The sequence below is a fragment of the Mustelus asterias genome, chromosome 18 (genome assembly GCF_964213995.1).
Source record: "Mustelus asterias chromosome 18, sMusAst1.hap1.1, whole genome shotgun sequence".
Taxonomy (NCBI): domain Eukaryota; kingdom Metazoa; phylum Chordata; class Chondrichthyes; order Carcharhiniformes; family Triakidae; genus Mustelus; species Mustelus asterias.
This window is the reverse complement of record NC_135818.1, coordinates 25,568,064-25,589,979: the sequence shown is the minus strand read 5'-3', so window position 1 is coordinate 25,589,979 and position 21,916 is coordinate 25,568,064. Positions and strand designations below refer to the sequence as shown.

The 21,916-nt window shown below is 46.0% G+C and overlaps 1 protein-coding gene across 1 annotated transcript in view; it reads left to right on the top strand.

Moving 5' to 3' along the window:
- The window catches only part of LOC144506814 (1-phosphatidylinositol 4,5-bisphosphate phosphodiesterase beta-2-like), an 82,609-nt gene that overhangs the window by 23,727 nt on the left and 36,966 nt on the right, over positions 1-21,916 (top strand). Inside the window, exons 6-10 of the mRNA XM_078233172.1 lie at positions 8,731-8,831; positions 9,378-9,544; positions 11,931-12,077; positions 15,827-15,984; positions 17,828-17,910. Coding sequence (XP_078089298.1) covers positions 8,731-8,831; positions 9,378-9,544; positions 11,931-12,077; positions 15,827-15,984; positions 17,828-17,910 — 656 coding nt within the window. The remainder of the gene's footprint in view (positions 1-8,730; positions 8,832-9,377; positions 9,545-11,930; positions 12,078-15,826; positions 15,985-17,827; positions 17,911-21,916) is intronic.

Below are 21,916 nucleotides of genomic sequence, written 5' to 3'. Positions count from 1 at the left end.
GCCGACTGCACTGGGTCTCTGCTGCAGTTCTGCATTTCCCGCTTGCAGAGGGCGGTCAAGGTCTCGTGTGCCTTCGCACACGGGTAGCGACCTTCCGCCTCCAGATCCTGCAGAGATACCTTTACATTGAGCCTTCTCCACAATGGTGTGCCCTGGCGACGTATTTCTTCCGCCAGTTGCACAGCCTGAATTATGACGTGCAGCTCCTGCATATAAATCTGGGGCGCATTCCGACCTCCTTGCAGGCGTTGCCCGTCTTTTACCAGGACCTTCTCACTGTCTGGAACACGGTCGCCTCGCAACGCAGCTCTCCCCCGTCAGGAGTAGCTGCTCTCGTGCGAGAGCCGCTGCTCAGGAATCCGCTCCTCCAGCTGCATAACTTCAGGTGGCTGGCGGAGAGGGGGGCTGTGGACGCCGGGGTGACCAGGATCAGGGACGTGCTGGATGATGGAGGAGCAGGCTGGATAAGCCCCCACGTGCTGGCTGAGCGCGCGGGGGTGGCTGTCCGGCGCACGGCCAAAGTCATCCAAGACCTTAGGACGGTCGTGCTCGGCCCCGAGTGCACACGCAGTCTCGAGGCGGCGCAGGTGTGCAGCGGGATCCTGCCCGAGCGTTCCCCTGCTCGGACGGAATTCCACATTGACCCAAAGCCTAGACCCCCCCCCCGCCTCCCCCCCCCCCCCCCCCCCCCCCCCCCTCCCGGGTCAGGTGCCCCGCAGCATGTGCCCGCCTCACGGAAATGTCCTCCGTGCCTTTTTCCACCGCGTGGAGGCATTTCCTGTACGGACTGCTGCTGCACACCTTCCACTACCGCATCCTCGCCTGTTGCCCAGATACACCTTGGCGGGCCTTGTTGCCGCCGGGTGGCGGAGGTCCCCAGTGGAGGTCCCTCTACGGAGGGATCTCCCCCAATTATCTTGGGATGGAGGGTGTTGCACAGTTCCGCACAACCCTAAGTTATATAGGCTCACGGGCTCCCAAGCTTGCCCCTTCTGTGACCTTGTGGAGTCCATGGACCATGTCTATGTTTTGTGTCTTAGGTTGCACTCCTTTTTTGTTTTCCTGAAAAACCTTTTATTAATGTTTTGTTTGCACTTCAGTCCCACGCTCCTGATCTACGGACACCTGGCGCGGAGAGGGCCGGGTCGGGATGGCGACCTCCTTGTGAACCTGCTCCTGGGCCTGGCGAGACGCGCCATTTACCGGTCCAGGCAGCGGGCGATCGATGGGGTCGTCCATCCTGACTGTCTGCCCCTCTACCGCAGCTACTTTCGCGGCCAGGTGTTTCTGGAGAGGGAACATGTGGTGTCCACGGGCGCAGTTGACGCCTTCCACGCCCGTTGGGCACCACAGGGGCTGGAGTGCATTATAGACCCCGATAACCACATTATGATTTAATGTTTTAAGTTTCCTTCGTACTTTGGTTCTGTTCGGGCTGTTCCCCCTCCTTTTGGGGAGCTGCCCTTTTTACTTTGCCCCTGAGTTCATTTGAGTTAATTTATTTGTTTTGCTCTAAAAGAGGGAGAGAAGCGGCTCGAGGCCAACGGCTGTTGGGAGGGGAATGGATTTTGAATGTTGCAGTCGAGCGGGAGCTGAAAGAAATGGTTGGAGCTTGAAGGGTGGCTTGATGCAAGGGCGCGGGAATGGCGGCGACCACGGCACACTCGCACCTTGTTCTAGAGATTATTCGTCCTCAACATGCAGGATTACAGTTCCTCCAGAGATTACAGACTCCCCAGGGATTACAGTTCGTCCTCAACCCACATCCAAGATTTCAGTCCCTCCAGAGATTACAGACTCCTGGAGATTACAGTATGGCCTCAACCCTCATCCAAGATTATAATTCCACAGAGATTACAGACCTTCCGAGATTACTGTTCCCTTTGAGATTACAGATGTTCCCCTCCACCAGAAATTACAGAACCCCCAGAGTTTACAGCACCCCCAGAGGCTACAGTCCATTCAGAAATGAAACCCCAGAGTTTTACAGACTACCTGGAGATTGCAATCCCCTGAAGATTACAGCCTCCCACTGCAAAACATAAGAACTAGGAGTCATTCAAGCCTGCTCCGCCATGCCTGATCTGACTGCGGTCTCAACTTCACTTTCCTGTCTGACCCTATAACTCTTGACTCCCTCATCTATCAAAAATCTAACTAACTCAGCCTTGAATATGTTTAATGACAGAGCCTACACTGTTCTCTGAGAAAAAGAATTCCACATGAAAGTGATCCTCTGAGACAAAAAACTATTCTACTCATCTCAGTCTTAAATGGGAAGCCCCTAATTATTAGACATTGTCCCCTGTTTCTAGACTCTTCAACAAGAGAGAAACATTGTCTCAGCATCCACCCTGTCAAACCCTTCCTGCCTCATATCTTTCAATCAGAGCGCTTCTCATTCTTTTAAATTCCAATGGGTATCAGCCCAACCTGTCAACCTTTTCTCATAAAATAATCCAGGAATCAGTTGAGTGAACCTCTGAACTGCTGGACTCGGGAGATGGTTTATTCAGGTTATGATCGGGGTGCCCTTTAAATATGGCGTCCTCATCTCAGTTCAGCCAGGTTTAGTTGGTGAGTTTAGCCCCCAATCCTCACATGATGATGATGAACACATCCCCTTAAGTAGAGTGTGGTAAGATCTCGAGAGAAATATTCCGGTTTTCTTGCCAGAGACAACACTCTGCTATTTTTTGGTAAAATTTCCCCCCCCCCCCCCCCCCCCCCCCCCATATATTTAGTCCCTTCATCCAAGTCACTGATATAAATTGTAAATAGTTGAGGCCCCTACACTGATCCCTGTGGCACACCACTAGTTACAGCTTGCCAACCCAAAAATGACCCATTTATCCCTATCTCAGCTTCCTGTCAGCCAACCAGTCCTCTATCTGTGCTAATATGTGACCCCTACGCTGTTTGATGATGTTCTTGTTGTCGATATGAACGTATCAGTCATACACGAGGATTGGTGAAGCAATAATGTGAGTTCTTTATTTGAAGATAAGATATATAGATAGAGTTAACTGGACTGGGGAATGAAATACAGTACAGATGTCTACTCCTGCTGCTTGCCCAATGACTACAATCCATGAAATTAATGCATCATATCCTGTATCAGGTGGGTAATGCAGTTTAAGACATGTCCCCTTAAAAATGCATGTCAAATGGGGCAACACAGTGGCGGGGCGGCGCGGTGGCACAGTGGTGGGGCGGCATGGTGGCACAGTGGTTAGCACTGCTGCCTCACAGCATCAGGGACCTGGGTTCGATTCCCGGCTTCGGTCACTGTCTGTGTGGAGTTTGCACATTCTCCCCGTTTCTGTGTGGGTTTCCTCCGGGTGCTCTCGTTTCCTCCCACAGTCCAAAGATGTGCAGGTTAGGTGGATTGGCCATGCTAAATTGCCCCTTAGTGTTAGGGAGACTAGCTAAGGTAAATGCATGGGGTTATAGGGATAGAGCCTGGGTGGGATTGTGGTCGGTGCAGACTCGATGGGCCAAATGGCTTCCTTCTGCGCTGCAGGATTCTATGATCATATCACAACATCCCTTTTTTTTCTAAACCAAGGGTTTAACTTTTAAAGAATCAAATTATCGACAAGAAAGCAAAATAAAATGATATTGTGTCCTTGTGTATTTCAACAGAGCAATGAAAGTACAAATCTCTGAAAGATATCAGTGGTTTCCTTTCCAACCAGTCTTTTTTGTAGTGATCTTTGACAGTGGCTGCTTAAGTTTTCAGAGTGATGCTCAGTTGTAATGCCAGGGGGCATTGCTGGGGCGGGCCCTGGGGGATACCCATGGGCAAGGTCTCTACTGTTTGTGGTGGTGGGGGGAGGGGGATTGCACATTGGTAATAATGGTGATAATGGATGATGATAATGGCGATGATCGGAGGGGAAGAGGGGATGGGAATGCCAACGATGATCGGGGATGGGGAGGGGAGGAGGAGGCTGGTGATGATCTGGGAGGGGGAATGGGTAACTGGGTAATATCACAGGTTGAGGGATGTGGAAATGGGGTGCCGGGGATGACTCGGGAGGATGGGAGGCCCCAGGTAGCTCCGTGGTGGAGGAAAGGCCCCAGATAGCTCCATGATGGGGGGAGGGGGGAAAGCATAGAAATCTTTAATTGTAATGAATATAGCACCCTGATCTCGATGGAGCCAGTTCCCTGCTCTAAGAGTCCCCTGCTGCCAGAGTGAAGGTGCAAATCACGCCCACTTTTATTTTAGATGTTAAAGTTACGAGATCTGGAGAGAAAACAGACCAGTGAAGCTGGAGAGTTTCACACCAGTTTTCTCACCAGAACTAATGCTTTGCCAAATTCTGGTAAGGTCGCTGTAGTGGGGTACCTGAGGTGACCGATACTAGCCAAAGTTTAGACAATTCAAGACTCACAAGGCAGGTATCTCTGTATATAGACCTAACTTTATTTAAACCAACAGGCATCAAAGGGTTAAGTAACTCTGACATAGAGCAGCAGAAGCTCTCTGATGAATCTAACATATACACTCAAAAACAGATCAATTATAGTTTTTTCTTATCAATCGTTCCCGCTTTTCAATGGCTTCAAATCAATCATCTTCAGGATACACAAATCAACAATAATACATGTCAAGTACTTTAGCCAATCGAATTCCACCCCTCAGCATAATGGTATTTCATTAGTCCGTGAAATCCAGAAGTTGACTCCTTGGCAACCTGGTTGCCTAGTAGCCTAAGACGCTCAGCCCAGAGTTCAAATGAACGTTTTCACAGGTTCCCGTAAAGGTCACTGTCAAACCAGACTAACTTGTGACACCATGTACCATGTCTGGGCACCAGTCTATCTCGTCCGGACAATGAATAAAGCCTATTCATGATTAGGTGTTCTAAATTAGGTGTTCTAGGGGTGGCACAGTGGTTAGCACTGCTACCTCACAGCGCCAGAGACCCAGGTTCAATTCCGGCCTCGGGTCCTGTCTGTGTGGAGTTTGCACATTCTCCCTGTGTCTGTGTGAGTTTCCTCTGGGTGCTCCAGTTTCCTCCTACAGTCCAAAGATGTGCGAGTCAGGTTGATTGGCCATGCTAAATTGACCCAAGTGTCAGGAGATTAGCAGGGTAAATATGTGGGGCTAGGGGAATAGGACTTGGGGTGGGATTGTGGTCGGTGCAGACTTGATGGGCCGAATGGCCTCCTTTTGCACTGTAGGGATTCTATGATGAAATGTTCTCCCATCCAAAACTTTACTGAGAAAACTTTCATATTTTCAAGGTCCAAATATTCTCTTGAACTATGACTTTGCCCTAATGACTTTTACCATGATGCCTTGCGGGCCACTGGTTCTCCTTTATCTAACTTCCTTGTTACCTCCTCAAAGAACTCTAAAAGATTTGTCAGACATGACCTCCCCTTGACAAAGCCATGCTGACTCAGTCCTACTTTATCATGCACTTCCAAGTATTCTGCGATCTCATCTTTAATAATGGACTGTAAAATCTTGCCAATGACCGAAGTCAGGCTAACGGGCCTATAATTTCCCTTCTGCTGCCTCCCCCCTTTCTTAAACAGCAGTGTTACATTAGCCACTTTCCAGTCCTCTGGTACCCTCCTTGCCTCCAGTGATTCCTGAAATATCACCACCAATGCCTCCATAGTTTCCTCAGCTATATGTTTTAGAACCCTGGAGTTCAAGTGATTCATCCATCTTCAGACCTTTCAGTTTCCCCAGAACCTTCTCCTTCATGATGGCCACTACACCCACCTGTGCCCCCTGACTCTCCTGGAGCTCTGGCATCCTACTGGTGTCTTCCACCATGAAGACTGATGTAAAATAACTAGTCAGTTCCTCTGCCATTGCTTTGTTTCCTATTATTACTTCTCCAGCTTCATTTTCCAGTGGTCCAATGGCTATTTTTGCCTCTCTCTTCCCTTTTATATAGAAAAAAAATCTTTTCCTATCTTCTTTTATATTACTAGCTAGCTTACACTCATATTTCATCTTCCGGCGCCTGTTTGGGTACACTGAGGGAGAACTTAACATGGCCAATGCACCTAACCAGCATGTCTTTCAGACTGTGGGAGAAAACTGGAGCACCCTGAGGAAACCCACACAGACATGGGGGAAGCCTACACAGGCACAGTAATGTGTGCAAAGGATGTGACACCCTTGCATTGAGATGGAGGCCAAGCCTTGGATGCCAAGCTGAAGGAGTGTTGAATTAAGGCCTCACTGATGTCCCTGCCTCCCTTAAGGTTCAGCACATGAGCATGGGCTGAGGAGGAAGAGATGGGCTGAAGGGAGAGGAGGCCAGGTCTCCTCACGCAGTGTCACAGTCCAAAGATGTGTGGGTTAGGTGCTTTGGCCATACTAAATTGCCCCTTAGTGTCCTGGGATGCATAGGTTAGAGGGATTAGCGGGGTAAACATGTGGGGTCACGGGGATAGGGCTTAGGTGGGATTGTTGTTGGTGCAGACTCGATGAGCTGAATGGCCTCTTTCTGCACCGTAGGGTTTCTATGGTTTCTATTTCTACTGATGACCATGAAAGCATTGTCGGAAAAAACAATCTGAATCACTAATGTCCTTTAGGGACAGAAATCTGTCTTACCTGCACTGGCCTACATGTGACTCCAGAGCCACAGCAATGTGGTTGACTCTCAACTGCCCTCAAAGGGATGGTCAACAAGTGCTGGCCAGCCAGCGATGCCCATGCCCCACAAATTATTAATTAAAAAAAACTCAAAGTACTTAATTAGTTGTAAAGTGATTTGGGACATCATGAAATTGAGTAATGAAAATTGTCTGGTGGCGAAAAGTTTTTAGCTTTCAGAAAGATTTTTAATGCTTTTGACAGCTATGCAAGTTTCTTCCAACTATTTTAGAGTTAATTTATCTCTGAGTTGCAGTACCTTTAGTGGCCACTGCCTTAGGTGGGCTTAGGTTCGACTGCAATGATGCTTTTGTTGAGCTATTTCTGAATTTTCCCTGGTCATTTTCTCTGCTCAGCTCACAAAGCAGTGATTTAGGTGGGAAAATAGCTAAGGGCTTCAAAAATGAAAGCAACTAGTGAAAAGGTTTTTTTTTAGAGGTTTCTTCTTGCTGTTACTGGATGGATTGGCTTCCCCAGACTTCATGTAGGGACAATAAGTCGTAATGAATTCTTCTGTCTGTGGAGTTCTGCTCAAAACAAGAGCACCTGGAGTCTCCTGTTTAATTTCTGTTCCTGCTTAAACTTTGCAACAGGTAGACTTTAAACCCTCTCAGATTTAAATAATCTGACTCAGATTGCTGGTAAAAGCAATGCCTGATCTCAGACTAGAGGGATGGTGTGTTGTATTCCTACAGAACTGCAGAGTCACTTATATGTGGCAAATTTTGATAATGGTTTCACTTTCACACCAGTCTTTTTGTTCTGCTGAATGTGGAAGGGTTGAGGCTTGTATTCTGCTGGGTGAAATCTTCTAAACCATGCTGCTCTCCTTCACTTCGACATAAGCATACCAATCATATACAAGGATTGGTAAAAGAATAATGTGGGTTCTTTATTTGAAGATAAGACTGTATATAGAGTTAATTGGACTGGAAGACTATGATGTCTACTCCTGTATCTGACAAACTGACTACCAGCCATGGGGCTAATATATCATATCCATATTCTGTGTCAGGTGGGTAATAATTGACAACACTTTAAGGTATGTTTCTTTCAAGGTGCATATCATCATAACATGATTTGCACCCTGTGCTCTTATTTCAGGTATTAATCTTTGATGTGGCACCTTATCAAACAGCTTTTGGAAATCCAAGTACACCACATCCACAAGTTCTCCTTTATCCACATTTTTTGTTAACTTATCCCTAAAATTTCCCTTTCACAAAACCATGTTGATTCTACATTATTCTTTTACCAATCCTTGTATATGATTGGTATGCTTATGTCGAAGTGAAGGAGAGCAGCATGGTTTAGAAGATTTCACCCAGCAGAATACAAGCCTCAACCCTTCCACATTCAGCAGAACAAAAAGACTGGTGTGAAAGTGAAACCATTATCAAAATTTGCCACATATAAGTGACTCTGCAGTTCTGTAGGAATACAACACACCATCCCTCTAGTCTGAGATCAGGCATTGCTTTTACCAGCAATCTGAGTCAGATTATTTAAATCTGAGAGGGTTTAAAGTCTACCTGTTGCAAAGTTTATGATTTTCTAAATGTACTGCTATTACATCCTTAATATGGATTCTTGCATTTTCCGTATGACAGATATTAGGCTAATTGGCCTATATTTTCCTGCTTTCTGTCTCCCCTTTACAGTCCTCCCAGATATTACAGGGATGAGAGTCAGCCTCCTCAAAGATTACAGCCTCCCAGTTCACTCAGAGATTGCAGAACAATAGAGATTACAGTCTTCCCTGGAGATTACAGCTCTTCTAGACACTTCTAGCCTTCCAGAGATTATAGCCTCCTAGTCCAGAGACTGCAGACCCACAGAGATTTCAGTCTTCTCAAATATTACAGCATTCTCCCCGAGATTACAACCTAGCCTCCAAAAACATAGATTACAGTCTTCTCTGATATCACACCCCTCCCCCTTCCAGAGATTACAACCAACCCAGATGTTACAATTTCTGGAAATCTCAGCGTTCCCAAATAAGTAGAGCCATTCTCCCAGGAGTACAATACCAGACCTGCCATGTCCCCTAACCAAACCCAGTTAATGAATGTTGTTTTCTTACTATCTTCATACAGACTGATTTGATCAATCCAGAAGATTTCACTGAATTAATCTTCAGACAGTTTCTGACCCACCTGTGCTCGAGGCCTGAGGTTAACGAGATCTTCGATTTGCTGTGAGACGCATTTTAAAATATGACTTCTGCAACTTTGTCCAGTTTCTATTTCTGCATTAACCAAGACCCACTCCTTAACTGCACCTTCCCCTGTTTCTATTGTTTGTTTATGGTATGGTTTTACCTGCCCCACTGTGTTTCAGGACGGAGGCCCAGATGAGATGCTGCCCTCTAGAAGCAGTGTCTCTCAGTGGGAGAGGATAACAAGGCACACAGAGACTCTCTCACTGTGACTCCCTGCCCAGTGGAAACAAGACTGAAGGAGGCAGAACTCTCCACCCATCTATTCCTCTTCCTTAATTACTCAATGAATCTGACTCAGTGAATCTGAGTGGACTGACTGGGCTGAGAGATGGAGGGAAGAGTGTGCATGGGCTGTGGGAGGAGATTAAATGGGCCAGCCAAGACCATGTTAGGTTAGAGCACGTGGGCTGTGGGAGGAGATTAAATGGGTGGGTAGTGCGAGATGGATAAGAATTTATATGTCCTGTGAAGTTTCAAGCTTGTGGAACAGTAGGTTGAATTTACAGATGTTCTCTTTTTCAGCGATGTTCTGCTAAAGCCATACTTAACTCGACAACAGATGTCTACATTTATAAACAAGATACAGAGAGATGCTCGGCTCAGTGAGTTTCTTTTTAAACCAGTGCAGCCTGAGCAAATCCAGAACTTAATTGAGGAATATGAACCTGCCAAAATTAATTCTCACAAAGGTTAGTTCTGTTCATGTATTCATTAACATAGGGTGGAAAATCTGTTCTATTCAGGTACCTTCACTGAGTCCAGTTAAGCTGATCACTGAATCGGAATGAAAACTCTCCCACAGTTCATCCATTTCCTCCTCCTTCTCCTTTAGAACTGGCTCCATCCATTTTAATTTCAGTGTTATGTCACTTGTGTCACAGTGTTAAACAAGCTTAGCATTTCTTTCTGAGCTTTGTGTCACTGGTTTCTGTATTGAGGGTTTGCTGAACAGATTTTTTTAGGTATTGGATGATGTACCTGTTCTTGATTTCTGGAAAGCTGCAGCTATGGTGACAATGGTGCTTCTGTGTTTAGAGAGAGATTTTAGCCAGGTCCCATTTCATATCACTAACCACCAAAGTCAGGGTGAGACTGGGATCTGTGAATCCAGGATTTGATGAGGTCTGGTGAGGCAGGGATCTGGTTTGGTTTGTTTTGGGTCTGGTGATTGGGATCTGGTGAAACTGGGATTGGGTGAATCTGAGATCTGATGAGGCCAATACCTAGTGAGGCCGGGATCTGGTGAAACTGGGTTGCATTTCATGGTTCGAAACAAACCAGCAGCCAACATGTAGGATTAGCCCTTATACTGACACCTGTCTTAGCTTATCTGCTGCTGAAACCTTCATTCACATCTTTATTTCCTCACTTGACTATTCCAATGCACCCCTGGTTTCTACATTCAACCATCCATAAACTTGAGGCCATTCAAAACTCTGCTGTCCATATTCTAACTTACACAAAGTCCCATTCACCATTCACAACTGTGCTCACTGACTTATATTGGCTTCTGGTTAAGCAGCACCTTGATTTATAAATTCTCTGCCTTGTTCTCAAATCCCTCTGTGGCCTTGCCCCTTCCTACCTCAGTAACCTCTTCCAGTGCGACAGCTCACTGTGATCTCTGCAATTCTGACCTTTTGAGTATTCCTGAATTTAATCACTCCATCATTGGCCATGTCTTCAGCATCCTCAGCCATAAGCTCAGGAATTCCCTCCCTTAACCTCTTTGCCTCTCTACCCCGCTTTTCTCCTTTAAGAGACTCCTTAAAACCTACCTCATTGACCTTCATCTGATCTAATGGGCTGGATTTTATGGGAGCCACAGTTCCCACCAACACCGCTCCTCCCACCCCCGAAGGCTGCCCTGCAGCATTTAACATTGGGAGCAATGCCAACTGCATTAAGGCAAGGCTTACAACCTTTGCTCAGGAGAAAGTCTTGCCTTTGAAAGATGCTGGTTAATTGAATGGCTGGCAACTCTGCAGTACCAGCTGCACCAGCAGGGAGTGATGACCACTGCTATGATTGCAGGCAGTCACATTATGCTGAGGAGCCCAACAAAGTCCAGGATTGAGAGATGTCAGCATGGATGTGTTGGGCAAGTGTGGGGCTGGGTTCAAGAAGCTGAGAGGAGGGTTGAGGCTGGGGGACAGGGCTGACGTGCTTCTGATTGGCCAGAGGACCCCCAAAAAGGATCCCACCACCGTGTCCAATACCAGCCCAGTCAGCTAAAGCTTCTGGACTTTCAGCAAGAGGTGAGCCTCCCTTGCCTAGGGTAAGGTACCAGCAAAGGTGGAATAAGGTCCTTAAGTGGCCATTAATCAGCCACTTAAGCAGTTTAATAAGTCCAAGAGCCAGAAGGCTGCCGAGTGCCTTCCCCGCTCCTGCAAAATTTCAGACAAGTTGAAGGCAGGTAGATCACTGGCAGGAAGGTCACACACTACATTTTATGTACCACTTCACTTCAAACCTGCTAGTAGGGGAGTATAAAATCCAGCCCAATGCTACATAAGTGGCTCTGTGTCAAACTTTGCTGTTAAAGGGAACCGGTTATCTCAATTGGCTAGATGGCTAGCATGTGGATCACATGGTTCGATCCTAGATCAGGCAGGCTCCAGGCCAGCCTCCTCACCGTAGAATCAAGAGGTAACAAAACACTTAGTCATGGTTTGGCAAATAATCGCCAAGGACTTGCCTGCAGGGAGGGAAATGAAGAAGAACGATACTTGGAAAGTGCTATGGACATTTTATTACAATAAAGATGCTCTGTAAATTCAAACCGTCATAGAGGGATATATGGGAATGAGAGGGATTGGAAGAGGGATGAAAGGACTATAAGAGGTAGGAAGGGGAACAACAGACCCTAATAGAGAGGTATGAGGTTTTCTGTAAGCAACCATTCATAAACACCTGCTCAATGACCTTAATCTGTCTTTTTACAGTTGAATCTGGACAATTTTTGCGTAAATTCTCTTGGATTGAACAGTTAACAGTGTCTCTGGTTCAGGCTCACTAGCTGCTCTTTCCCTCAGCTCAATCCCTGGTGTAATAACTCTTTTGGTTCTTTCACAGGTCACATATCTCCCGAGGGGCTGATCTGGTATTTGTCTGGTCCAGAGAACAACCTGATATTCCCAGACAGGCTGACGGTACATCAGGACATGACGCAGCCTTTGTCACATTACTTCATCAACTCATCGCACAACACCTATCTCACAGGTAAAAACATTGGAGGACACAAATAGAAACTGAAAAGGGAGAATCTGGGAGTGTGTCTTTGTCATATGGTGTAGGTACATTCAGTCACAGTGAAGGAATGGTGATATAGTTCCAAGTCAGGATGATGTGGAACTTGATGGTATTCCCATGCATCTGCCGCATGAGGGCTACAAATGGCATGAAAAAGGAAAGATAGTGAAAAGTATTAAACATAATCGTACTACTTGTTCTGAAAAACATTTTAAGAGCAGGTTTAGGAGAAAGCTGCTTATTTAATTGATAAAAGTCGTCCAGCAATTCGAGCTGAAGACCAAGAGTTGAACTATGAATGGGCCATTATTTTCCAACAGTTATCCCCTATTACTTAATTGATGAGTCTGAGTACACATTCATAACTACTCAATATATTTACATTTAGATGAGTACATGGATTCATATATTTGGGGACTTGCTGGTGAACATATACACACATGAATGGACAGGCATAAGAACATAAGAAATAGGAGCAGGAGTAGGCCATCTAGCCCCTCGAGCCTGCCCCGCCATTCAATAAGATCATGGCTGATCTGAAGTGGATCAGTTCCACTTACCCGCCTAATCCCTAAAACCCCTAATTCCCTTACCGATCAGGAATCCATCCATCCGTGATTTAAACATATTCAATGAGGTAGCCTCCACCACTTCAGTGGGCAGAGAATTCCAGAGATTCACCACCCTCTGAGAGAAGAAGTTCCTCCTCAACTCTGTCCTAAACTGACCCCTCTTTATTTTGAGGCTGTGCCCTCTAGTTCTAGCTTCCTTTCTAAGTGGAAAGAATCTCTCCACCTCTATCCTATCCAGCCCCTTCATTATCTTATAGGTCTCTATAAGATCCCCCCTCAGCCTTCTACATTCCAACGAGTACAAACCCAATCTGCTCAGTCTCTCCTCATAATCAACACCCCTCATCTCTGGTATCAACCTGGTGAACCTTCTCTGCACTCCCTCCAAGGCCAATATATCCTTCTGCAAATAAGGGGACCAATACTGCACACAGTATTCCAGCTGCGGCCTCACCAATGCCCTGTACAGATGCAGCAAGACATCTCTGCTTTTATATTCTATCCCCCTTGCGATATAGGCCAACATCCCATTTGCCTTCTTGATCACCTGTTGCACCTGCAGACTGGGTTTTTGCGTCTCATGTACAAGGACCCCCAGATCCCTCTGCACAGTAGCATGTTGTAATTTTTTTCCATTTAGATAATAATCCAATTTGCTATTATTTCCTCCAAAGTGAATAACCTCGCATTTGTCAATGTTATACTCCATCTGCCAGATCCTCGCCCACTCACTCAGCCTGTCCAAATCTCTCTGCAGACCTTCTACGCCCTCCACACTATTCACTTTTCCACTTATCTTTGTGTCATCTGCAAACTTTGTTACCCTACACTCAGTCCCCTCCTCCAGATCGTCTATATAAATGGTAAATAGTTGAGGCCCCAGTACCGATCCCTGCGGCACGCCACTAGTTACCATCCGCCAACCAGAAAAGCACCCATTTATTCCGACTCTCTGCCTCCTGTTGGATAGCCAATCCCCAATCCACGCTAACACCCTACCCCCAACTCCGTGTGACCCAATCTTCTTCAGCAACCTTTTGTGAGGCACCTTATCAAACGCCTTTTGGAAATCCAAAAACACCGCATCCACCGGTTCCCCTCCGTCAACCGCACTAGTCGCATCTTCATAAAAATCCAACAAGTTCGTCAAGCACGACTTTCCCCTCATGAATCCATGCTGCGTCTGCTTAATTGAACCATTCTTATCCAGATGGCCTGCTATTCTTTAATGATGGATTCCAGCATTTTCCCAACTACAGACGTTAAGCTAACCGGCCTGTAGTTACCCGCCTTTTGTCTATTTCCTTTTTTAAACAGTGGCGTAACATTAGCCGTTTTCCAATCTGCCGGCACTACCCCAGAATCCAACGAATTTTGATAAATAACCACTAACGCATCCGCTATTACCTCTGACATTTCTTTCAGTACCCTGGGATGCATTCCATCCGGGCCCGGGGACTTGTCCACCTTCAGTCCCATTAGTCTACCAAGCACCGCCTCCCTGGTAACATTAATTGTATTGAGTACCTCTCCTCCTACCAACCCTCTATCGTTAATATTCGGTAAACTATTTGTGCCCTCCACCGTGAAGACCGACACAAAGAACTTATTTAAAGTTTCAGCCATTTCCTCACTTCCCACTATTAAATCCCCCCTCTCGTCCTCCAAGGGTCCAATATTCACTCTTGCCACTCTATTCCTTTTTATATATTTGTAAAAGCTTTTACTATCATTTTTTATATTTAGAGCTAGCCTAGCTTCATAACCTATCTTTCCTTTCTTTATCGCTTTCTTAGTCGTTCTTTGTTGTTTCTTAAAGTTTTCCCAATCTTCCGATTCTCCACTATTTTTGGCCATTCTGTACGCATCGGTCTTTAATTTAATGCTCTCCTTAATTTCCTTCGTTATCCACGGCTGGTTATCCCTTTTCTATCCAACAGGAATTAGGGCGGCACGGTAGCACAGTGGTTAGCACTGCTGCTTCACAGCTCCAGGGACCTGGGTTCGATTCCCAGCTTGGGTCACTGTCTGTGTGGAGTTTGCACATTCTCCTCGTGTCTGCGTGGGTTTCCTCCGGGTGCTCCGGTTTCCTCCCACAGTCCAAAGATGTGCAGGTTAGGTTGATTGGCCAAGCTCAAAATGCCCCTTAGTGCTCTGAGATGCGTAGGTTAGAGGGATTAGTGGGTAAATATGTGGGGATATGGGGGTAGGGCCTGGGTGGGATTGTGGTCGGTGCAGACTCGATGGGCCGAATGGCCTCTTTGTGCACTGTAGGGTTTCTATGATTCTATGATTCTTACAGTCCTTCTTGATCTCCGGAATATATTGTTGCTGAGTACTGAAAAGGATCTCCTTAAAAATCCTCCACTGTTCCTCAGCTGTCCTACCTACCAGTCTGCTCTCCCAGTCCACCTTAGCCAATTCAGCCCTCATCCTATCGTACTTCCCTCTGTTCAAACAGAGGACAGTGGTATGGGACCCTACTTTCTCCTCTTCCATTTGTACCAGAAATTCGACCATATTATGATCACTTGACCCAAGAGGGTCCTTCACAAGAACATCCTTAATTCTACCCACCTCATTACACATTACCAGATCTAAGATAACTCGTTCCCTCGTCGGTTCTGTAACATACTGTTCAAGGTAACTATCCCGACAGCATTCTAAGAACTCTTCCGCCATCCCACCCCTTCCAACTTGAGTCAGCCAATCAATATGCAGGTTGAAGTCCCCCATGATTATTGCCGATCCGTTTTTGCACGCATCCATTATTTGCTTGTTTATAGCCCTCCCCACCTCAACATTATTATTTGGGGGCCTATAGACCACGCCTACTAGTGTCTTTCTCCCCCTACTATTCCTTATCTTTATCCATTTCCATTCATGAATATATTTTGAAGTGTACCCATTGAAGAATACATGCCCTAACAGAATATGACCATATATTGAAGACTAAATGATATTATGTGTATCATTGATGAATATGCGTACTATTGATGAATATATGTGCTCATTAATAAATATGTACACTATTGATCAATTGGTACAGTCATCCAATATTCTGAACATTTATCAAGGAATTCTTACCTTCAAAGGGCATTTTTACCTTTGATTTTGGTCCTTTCTGCTTTCCATTAAACCTTCTAGCTGGACAGTTCTCTGGGATATCCTCCCCTGAGATGTATCGCCAGGTCCTCCTCGCTGGCTGTCGTTGTTTGGAGCTTGATTGTTGGAAAGGACGGCCGCCAGATGAAGAACCAATCATCACGCATGGTTTCACCATGACAACAGAAATTCTCTTCAAGGTAATCTAATAGAGTCATAGAGGTTTACAGCATGGAAACAGGCCCTTCGGTCCAACTTGTCCATGCCGCCCTTTTTTTTTAAAACCCCTAAGCTAATCCCAATTGCCCACATTTGGCCCATATCCCTCTATACCCATTGTACCCATGTAACTATCTAAATGCTTTTTAAAAGACAAAATTGTACCCGCCTCTACTACTACCTCTGGCAGCTTGTTCCAGACACTCACCACCCTCTGTGTGAAAAAATTGCCCCTCTGGACACTTTTGTATCTCTCCCCTCTCACCTTAAACCTATGCCCTCTAGTTTTAGACTCCCCTACCTTTGGGAAAAGATATTGACTGTCGAGCTGATCTGTGCCCCTCATTATTTTATAGACCTCTATCAGATCACCCCTCAGCCTCCTACACTCCAGGGAAAAAAGTCCCAGTCTATCCAGCCTCTCCTTATAACTCAATCCATCAAGTCCCGGTAGCATTCTAGTAAAGTAATGAATTTTGTACTTCATAAGAGGACAGGGCAAAAGCTGGGAGATGGTTTTATCGAGGTGGTAATTCAAACCAGTGATGTGTTGATGTGTTTTAATGTAGTTGACATTGTTGCACAGGTTCATTGAGACATTCAAATCTCTGATCAACTTTCCTCTCTCTGTTGAACATGATCTTCAGCACTCAGCATCTCTTGACAGTGGTCTGAGTCCTGCCTGGTCTCTGCAGTTAAACTGTGTTTCAACTCTTGCTGTTCCAAAAGGAATTAAAGCACTTCACATGGATTTTTGATGTTCTTTAGTTAGACACAAAAAGGAACTTACCCAGTGCACTGGCCAATGTTGCATAGGCCAGATCTGAGTGTGAGATCACAGTGTACCTGATCTACTTGACCAAATTCCAGACTGGTTTCATTTAGGCATATAACCAGCACATCAAAGCATTTACAATATTAAAATTATATTGGAACCTAATTGTGTAAACTTGTGATGGTTACTTAACTATTAATAAAACCCTCAGTTAGTGGTGGTGGAGGCAAAATAGTGCGATTAGTTCATAAACTAGCATTGCTTCCTATAAGTTAATGTTAACATCACTCAAACTAGTGTTAACAGCACCAAATCTACTGTTAGTAGCCACAAACTGGTGTTAATGTCACACAAACTATTGTTAATGACGCATACACTAATGTTAACAATCCACAAATTGATGTTAACTTCACACAAATTAGCTTTAATGCCCACAAACTGGTATTAACATGACGTAAGTTTTTATAATGTTCATTCAAATTTGTGTTTATATGACCAAAACTGATGGTACAATAATTCCAACCCAACCTGTATGCAGCTGCGTGTATTAGCACACGTGGATATGCAGAGGAAGGCATACGTGCTCACTCATGCATGCATAATCACAAACATGTACAGACATACATTCACACATACATGAGCAAACACGTGTACACATGCCTACCATGCACACATACACTCATGTGTGGACATGCATGTAGATGCATTAGTTTGTATGCCATTAATGTCAGTTTGTATGCCTTTAACACTAGTTTGTGTGCTGTTAAAATTAGCCTGTACGCACCAACACAAGATTGTGTGCTCTTAACATGAGTTTGTGTCAGTAGTTGTTTGTGTACTATAAGGGGTATTGAGGTTTAGGGAGCACTGGCAGTTGAGGTAAAGATCAGCCATGGTTTAGTTGAATGGTAGAGCAGACCTTCCAATGAAGGTCTATTGAGCACATGGACTGATCACTACAAACAATCTCAGAATGTTAATCAGCTGTGAGTAACAAACAGCACTTGTTTGCTGGAAATGAACATGTTATTTGATGTTTTCTGTGACAGGATGTGATCGAGGCTATAGCAGAAAGTGCTTTCAAAACCTCCCAGTACCCAGTTATACTGTCCTTTGAGAACCATGTTGACTCGTAAGTAAATTTAACCTTTTGGAAAGATTAGAAAGTGCACAGAAGAGCAGGGTAGAAATTTCTGACAATGGGGAGGGGAGTAGAGGTCTGCAGAATGTTCACTATGACAGAGTTCCCACTCCCATGTATCTGAGATTCATATAAATTTTCTGCCAAAGTTAAGGTAGTTGTTCACAAAAACACCCACAAAAGTTCCTTTTATTTGTGCCCAGTTGGGTACTCCACTCGTACGCATTTATTGGGCAAAACCAAATGCTGGCTGGTTACTCCAGATCTCTGCCCATTTCACATTCCATTTAACATCCGGATTGGGTTTTATACTAGTAACAGAAATGCCATAGTTTGAAGTGAATTTGATTAAAATTAGTGCATGATAATGTCTTTTACTTGCCTATCCAACTTCCTGATTCATGCTTCAGTATGATATGGTAGCCTAGCAACTGTAGCATAATGGCAGTAGGCACAGCAAGGGAACAGTACTGTCCACAATATGATGTAGAAAGTCGCATGACAATAACATGGAATCACAGAATTGTTATAGAGTCATAGAGATATACAACACAGGAACAGGCCCTTCGGCCCAACTTGTCCATGCCAACCAGGTTTCTTAAACTGAACTAGTCCCATTTGCATTTGGGCCACATCCTTCTAAGTCTTCCTATCCATGTACCTGTCCAAATGTCTTTTAAATGTTGTAATTGTACCTGCTTCTACCACCTCCTCTGGCAGCTCATTCCATATACCACCCTCTGTGCGAACAAGTTGCCCCTCAGGTCCCTTTTAAGCTTTCCCCTCTCACCTTAAACCTATGCCTTCTAGTTTTGGATTCCCCTAATCTGAGAAAAAGAACTTGGTTCTTCACCTCATCTATGCCCCTCATGATTTTATATATCTCAATAAGGTCACCCCTCATCCTCCTATGCTCCAGGGAAAAAAGTCTCAGCCTATCCAGCCTCTCCTTATAATTCAAACCCTGGGGAGAGATGGATGGAGGATGCGGGGAAGAGACGGAAGGGGGTGGGGGCGAGATATGGGGGAGAGAATGAATGGGATGGGGGAGAGATGGACGGGGTGGCAGGGGAAGATGGACGGGGGTGGGAAGAAATGGATGGGGGGATGGGGGAAGAGATGAGTGGGGGTGCAAGGAAGAGATGGCATAGTGATATTATCGCTAGACTATTAATCCAGAAACTCAGCTAATGTTCTGAGGACCCGGGTTTGAATCCTGCCAAGACAGATGGTGGAATTTGAATTCAATAAAAAATCATCATAGAAATCATAGAAACCCTACAGTGCAGAAGGAGGCCATTCGGCCCATCGAGTCTGCACCAACCACAATCCCACCCAGGCCCTACCCCCACATATTTACCCACTAATCTACGCATCCCAGGATTCTAAGGGGCAATTTTTAACCTGGCCAATCAACCTAACCTGCACATCTTTGGATGTGGGAGGAAACCGGAGCACCCAGAGGAAACCCACGCAGACACGAGGAGAATGTGCAAACTCCACACAGACAGTGACCCGAGCCGGGAATCGAACCCAGGACCCTGGAGCTGTGAAGCAGCAGTGCTGTGCTACCGTGCCGCCCCTCATATATATAAAAAATATCTGAAATTAAGTGTCTACTGGTGACCATGAAATCATTGTCGATTGTTGGAAAACCCATCTGGTTCATTGATGTCCTTTAGGGAAGGAAATCTGCCATCCTTACCTGGTCTAGCCTACAGGTGACTCTAGAGCCACAGCAATATGGTTGACTCTCAACTGCCCTCTGAAATGGCCTAGCAAGCCACTCAGTTGTGTCAATCGTTACCAAGTCAATAAAAAAGAATGAAACCGGACGGCCCACCTGGCACGGACCTAGACACCAGGCAAAACAAACAGCCCTGTCGATCCTGCATGATCCTGCTTACTAACATCTGGCGGCTAGTTCCAAAATTGGGAGCGCTCTCTCACAGACTAGTCAAGCAACAGCCTGACATAGTCATTCTCACAGAATCATACTTTACAGATAATACCCCAGGCACCACCATTACCACCCCTGGATATGTCCTGTCCCACCGGCAGGACAGACCCAGCAGAGATGGCGGCGGCACAGTGGTATACAGTCTGGGGGGGGGGGGGGGGGGGGGGGGGGTTGCTCTGGGAGTCCTTAACATTGATTTTGGACCCCATAAAGTCTCATGGCTTCATGTTAAACATGGGCAAGGAAACCTCTTACTGGTGACCATGAAATCATTGTCGATTGTTGGAAAACCCATCTGGTTCATTGATGTCCTTTAGGGAAGGAAATCTGCCATCCTTACCTGGTCTAGCCTACAGGTGACTCTAGAGCCACAGCAATATGGTTGACTCTCAATACCTGGTCTAGCCTACAGGTGACTCTAGAGCCACAGCAATATGGTTGACTCTCATACCATCCTCTTTCGGCTGATGAATCAGTATTTCTCCATGTTGAACAATTGGAGGAAGAACCGAGGGTGAAAAGGGCGTAAAATGTGTGGGGAATTTCAATGTCCACCACCAAGAGTGGCTCAGCAGCAGCACTACTTATCGAGCTGCTCTTAAAGGAGATAACTGCTAGACTGGGTCTGCAGCAGGTGAAAAGTTTTAAAAGTTTATTTATTAGTCACAAATAGGCTTACATTAACACTGCAATGAAGTTACTGTGAAAATCCCCTAGTCGCCACACTCCGGCGCCTGTTTGGGTAACTGAGGGAATATTTAGCACATCTTTTGGACTGCGGGAGGGACCGGAGCACCCGGAGGAAACCCATGCAGATGCGGGAAAAATGTGTAGACTCCACAAGACCGGGAGTTGAACCCGGGTCCCTGGTGCTATGAAGCAGCAGTGCTAACTACTGTGCTGCCATTCCACCCCTGTGGTGATGCGGGAATCAACAAGAGGGAAAAACATACTTGGCATCAACCTTACCAATCTGCCAGCTACAGATGCATCTGTCCTTGACAGTATCGGCAAGAGTGACCACCCCACAGTCCTTATGGAGATGAATTCTCACCTTCACATTGAGAAGAACCTTCATCGTGTTTTGTGGCACTATCACCGTACTAAATGGGACAGACTTCTAACAGATCTAGAAACTCAAGACTGAGCATCCATGGGGTACTGTGGGTCATCAACAGCAGCAGAACTGGGCGCCAGCACAATCTACAACCTCATGAGAGGTCTCGCCGATGAGGGGGAAAACGTCCAGGGGGCAGAAACATCTGGGAGGCCAGAAATGGTCATGCCAGATGTGTTAATGTCATGACATTAATATTTAAATCAGCTTCGAGCCCATCCTTGCACATTATCTTACCAGCCTGCTGCACTAGTTGACTGTTGCAGCAGGCCAGAAAGAGCACGTCCATAGACTGGGCAAACCAAATTAGCAATAATACTGAGACCTCTTGCCAATGAGAATCACTTATGGTCCCCACCAACGGGGACCAGGCACCCTGGCCATGCTGGGGAAATCAGAGGCTATTGAAGTCCCTGGGTGGTCGGCGGCATGGCCATCAGGCATTGCCAGTCTGGCACTGCCCACTGGGCATCCTGGCACTGCCCAGCTGGCACCCTGGCACAGCCCACCGGACACCAGGTGTTGGGGAGGGGGCATTTGGGTGGTGTATGTTGGGACCATGCCTTGGCAGGGAGGAGTTGTGATGGGGGTGTGTTAGAGGGGTTGGAGACAGGCGCTAGAGCCCCAGGTGCTTGAAGGTCATGGGTTGTCAGGGGGTGGATTGACATTTGCAGGTGCGACAGATTGGATTAATGGCAGGACACGATGGACACTCACCATTGCTGTCCAAATGTGGTCATTTAGTTTCTTCTGGCACTAGTGGTCAGTCCTCCGTGCCAGTTCACAGGCACTGACAGTTGCCGCCACCGCCTCCCTTGGCTCATCGGCCATCTGTGGAAAGAAATGTCCTTCCTGTCTTCCAAAGCATCTCGCTCTCCATCTGTGAATCTTGGGGCTGTTTGTCTAGGAGCCATCTTCCT